Consider the following 4,187-nt stretch of genomic DNA (forward strand, 5'->3'; position numbering starts at 1 on the left):
CAAGCAAAACAAGAAAAAAAAGAACTACCATGTACAACTAATTTCCAACTAATCCTTCTCCGCAACTCAATCTATGTGGTCTAAAATATGTGGATAAAGTTTCAATTGTGTCAATTCTTTTACACTATAAAAGTCCTTCACAACACTCACTTTACATTTGATACAAGACATTGAAGAACTATCCCAAAAACTTCAAAAAAAAAAAAAAAAAAAAAGAAAAAGAAAAGAGAAAAAAGAAAAAAAGAAAAAAAAGAGGTTGGAGGGGTCTTGAAAGGATGGATTTGAAATTCAAGTTTGTTCATTTTGCTGTTGTGGTGTTATTTCTAGTACAACTTGGTGAATCTCAAAATGCAACTTTTGATATAACAAAATATGGTGCTAAAAGTGATGCTGATATTAGTGAGGTAAGTCATGAATTTTATTTTTTCTCTTTATCTAGGTTGATACTAATTAAGTTTCTAACCTACTAGATACCTACTTTCACCCAAGAAAATGATATATAAAATGATATTTGGGTAAAAACTTAAAAGGGATGTGTAAAATAGACATGTGATTGCATTGAAGGGTATGACCTAGCAGAGGGCTGAGCTAGGTGAATATAATAAGGTGGCTCAATTAAATTACTTTCGTTCGAAAATTATACGAGATGAAAATGAAAATGAATAGTTGGTTTCCCTTTACATAGGGAAAAAAGATTCTAATGACGTGCAAAGGGATTCAAGATTTGCTTATTCAGATCTCATGTGTGATATTTTTGTAATTTCTTGAACTCCTGTTAAAATTTTTAACTCGGTCACTGCACCTAGTGGTAAATAAAGTGAAAATAGTCTTGATTATACCCGAGTTTACATTCAACTTATAAGTCACTTTTGTTAAGGATGGGAGCGTATTACCCTCAAAGTAAGAACTGTAGTTTCTGATTGTGCGAATCAGGATTAGTTGAGCCATATTGGACGTCATAAGGTAGGGAAACCAAAAAGTAAAAAAGTTATGGCGGGAAAAAGATACTAGGTGATTTCTTTTCGCCTGCCTAAGTCTTGATTTACATATCCTCAAAACTAATTACAATTCTTTTTTTCTTTTTTATTTTGTAATTGTTTAGGCTTTGTTGAGTGCTTTTAAAGAGGCATGTCAATCAACTAGCCCTAGCACCATTGTGATCCCAAAAGGAACATTCCAAATGAACCAAGTGAAACTAGAAGGCCCATGCAAAGGTCCTCTTGAACTTCAAATCCAAGCTACTTTGAAAGCTCCTTCAGACCCTAACCAACTCAAGACTGGTGAATGGTTAACAATCAACAAACTTGATGGGTTCACCATGTCTGGTGGTGGGACACTTGATGGTCAAGGTAAAGCTGCATGGGAATGCAAGGAGTCCAAAAAGTGCACCAAGCTTCCCAATGTAAGTTTACATAGTTTCATCTGAGACGTTTCTGTTTGATCAAACTTTCAAAATCTGCGGATTCTGAATAACGTATATCTTAATTTTTTTTTTGCATATGATGTAGAACTTGAGCTTCAACTCTCTCACAAATTCCATAATCAAGGATATAACCACATTGGACAGCAAATCATTCCATGTGAATGTGAACCAATGCAAAAACTTAACATTCCTCCACTTCAATGTCAAGGCTCCAGGCGATAGCCCTAACACTGATGGCATCCATATCTCAAGGTCGAGCTCTGTGAATGTCACTGAGTCTACTTTCTCTACTGGAGATGATTGTATCTCTGTTGGCGATCAAACAGAACAACTTTCCATCACTAAGGTCACTTGTGGACCTGGACATGGCATTAGTGTTGGTAGTCTTGGTGGAAATCCTGATGAAAAGCCAGTGGTTGGTGTGATTGTTAAGAATTGCACTTTCATTAGCACTGATAATGGTGTTAGGATTAAGACATGGCCTGCTTCTCACCCTGGTGTTGTCTCTGATATACATTTTGAGGATATCATTGTGCAAAATGTTAGCAACCCTATTTTCATTGATCAAGTTTATTGCCCAAGTGGCAAATGCAACAAAAATGTAAGTATCGCACACACTTATAATATTATCAGTCATTGTATTGGGATGGTTGGGATCCTTACATCTTAATCACAGGTCTTCGTTCTCTAATGATAGAAAACTTCTTGGCAGAAAGTGTTTTACCTGGATAATTTTCAAAACTAACCACTTTTCTTGTTTTTGTATTAAAAATTTGGCCACTTCTATACCATCGATCTAAAGTACAAAAGGTGTCCCACCCACTATGCACGGATTTGGAAAAGGACAAAACCACATCAAATCTATTGTGCATGGTATTACTTGCACTTTTACAAAAAATTATTTTCATGACTTGTCGCATTAAGGTTTTCATCCTAATCTTTTTTCTTATTACTAGGTTGGGATGGTTGAAATCCTTACAATCTTAAATTAGAGGTCTTCAATTTGTGCACTGAATAACCTCTTGATAAGAAGTGTTTTACCCTGATTATTTGCAAAAATAACCACTTTTATCACCCTCTATTTAGGAATTAGCCAGTTTTCCAAAATCAGAACATTCATTGGTATGAACTATGAAGTTCAAAAAGTATTATGCACGGGTTTGGAAAGGGACAAAATCACATTGAATATATCGTACATATCTTTCTTGCCATTTTACAGAAGGCGACCGATTTCCAGGCCTTGCATGCATGGTGGCCTCGTGGTCACACATACCAACGACAATAATTAAGTTTTACCGTTGCACCAAGATTAATTTCATCCTAATCTTTATTTATTTATTTATTTATTTTTACAGTTGCCTTCACAAGTGAAGATCAGCAATGTGACTATCCAAAACATAAAGGGTACATCAAGAACTCAAAATGCAGTATCACTACTTTGTAGTAAAGGTGCACCATGTGAGGGTGTTGAAGTTGGAGACATTGACATTACTTATAGTGGAAAAGAAGGACCAGCAACATCAAAGTGTGAGAATATTAAGCCAAATTTAAAGGGAAAGCAAAGTCCAAACGTTTGCTCTTCTGCTGGTGCTCCTGCTCCTGCTCCTGCTCCTGCTCGTGCTGCTTCTTCGTCTTCTTAATTAGTTAATCTTAGTACCTTTTAAAGCGCTAAATTTATGATTTGTTAAACGGAAAATAAATTTGACGAAAAAAGTTAAGAGGTTGAAATATCTACTGAGCTTACAAGCATGTCAAATCAAATAGAAAATGGATGATTTAATGTCTCTCTTTGGCACTCCTCAATTGAAATTAACAATTGCCTCGAACCAGATCAGAGAGAACCCATTGGGATACTAGAGCTAGAATTTGTACAAAATATAAAGTCCAACAAGATTATGGAACAAGTCCCCGAAATAATATGCATTTCACGAAGTGCAGTATACTATATGAATTGAGTACCACATCATGTATGAATAAATGACTAACAAATATACATGTTCAACTCGATCAAAACAACAATGGGTGGCGCCTATGTGTTCATTACACAGCTCGATCCATATTATGTGTTGAACTAAGTGATTCACTAGTCCGTCCATAAACCTCATAGAGTTACTAGCCCTACAAACTATGCCTAACGCTACACCGTCCGTAGTGGTGACTACTCGAACTACGTGTGAAGTAGGTACTACCTACAACCAGTAAATCATCGATAAGTCATTGAAACATTTCAACTCAGGAGAGATAAGTCATTGATACATTTCAACTCAGGAGAGATAAGTCATTGATACATTTCAACTCAGGAGAGATGATAACATATCATACAATCAATTTAATCTCACTTTTCTAATAATGCATATACAAACTTTTTGAAATATCAATATTTACATCCAATTGACTCAATCTATCCAAATATAAATAACGGGTCCAAATTAGTCCAAACTTTAGGGTGCCTTTGTTGGGTTCAATTGGTGTGGATGGAAAATGAAAAGTTGCTTGGAAGGGACACAACTCTTCAAGTAAAGTACACACTATTTCGGGAAAAGGTATGACTGTTTGGATGGTTGTGGTTGTTCGAAAAAGCCACTCTTTCGAATGGATAGACATGACTGTTCAGAAAGGATACACCTTTCCGGGGAACCATTGCCACCTTTTGGAAGGGGAACTTAATGACTATATAAACCTGCATTTTTCCACAAGTTTAGTACGAATTTTTCTGCACTTGAAAATATTTCTTGTCTTCTAAAATACTCTGTGTGATCATCTA

At 35.7% G+C, this 4,187-nt stretch overlaps 1 protein-coding gene across 1 annotated transcript; it reads left to right on the top strand.

Moving 5' to 3' along the window:
- The first annotated feature begins 68 nt into the window (after positions 1-68).
- On the top strand, positions 69-3,209 carry LOC107841923 (polygalacturonase). The gene is made up of 4 exons (XM_047404024.1): positions 69-404; positions 1,103-1,402; positions 1,509-2,024; positions 2,779-3,209. Exons 1-4 carry the CDS (start codon positions 276-278, stop codon positions 3,061-3,063), a joined length of 1,230 nt encoding a protein of 409 aa, XP_047259980.1. The 5' UTR covers positions 69-275; the 3' UTR covers positions 3,064-3,209.
- Positions 3,210-4,187: the final 978 nt, after the last annotated feature.

Source organism: Capsicum annuum, unplaced genomic scaffold (assembly GCF_002878395.1).
Source record: "Capsicum annuum cultivar UCD-10X-F1 unplaced genomic scaffold, UCD10Xv1.1 ctg5121, whole genome shotgun sequence".
Taxonomy (NCBI): Eukaryota; Viridiplantae; Streptophyta; class Magnoliopsida; order Solanales; family Solanaceae; genus Capsicum; species Capsicum annuum.

Bases quoted from the DNA above. Each gene is read 5' to 3' on its own strand.
- LOC107841923 (XM_047404024.1), top strand. From the start codon at position 276: ATGGATTTGAAATTCAAGTTTGTTCATTTTGCTGTTGTGGTGTTATTT. The intron at 405-1,102 runs GTAAGTCATGAA...GTAATTGTTTAG, and splicing joins GTGATGCTGATATTAGTGAG to GCTTTGTTGAGTGCTTTTAA. The intron at 1,403-1,508 runs GTAAGTTTACAT...CATATGATGTAG, and splicing joins AGTGCACCAAGCTTCCCAAT to AACTTGAGCTTCAACTCTCT.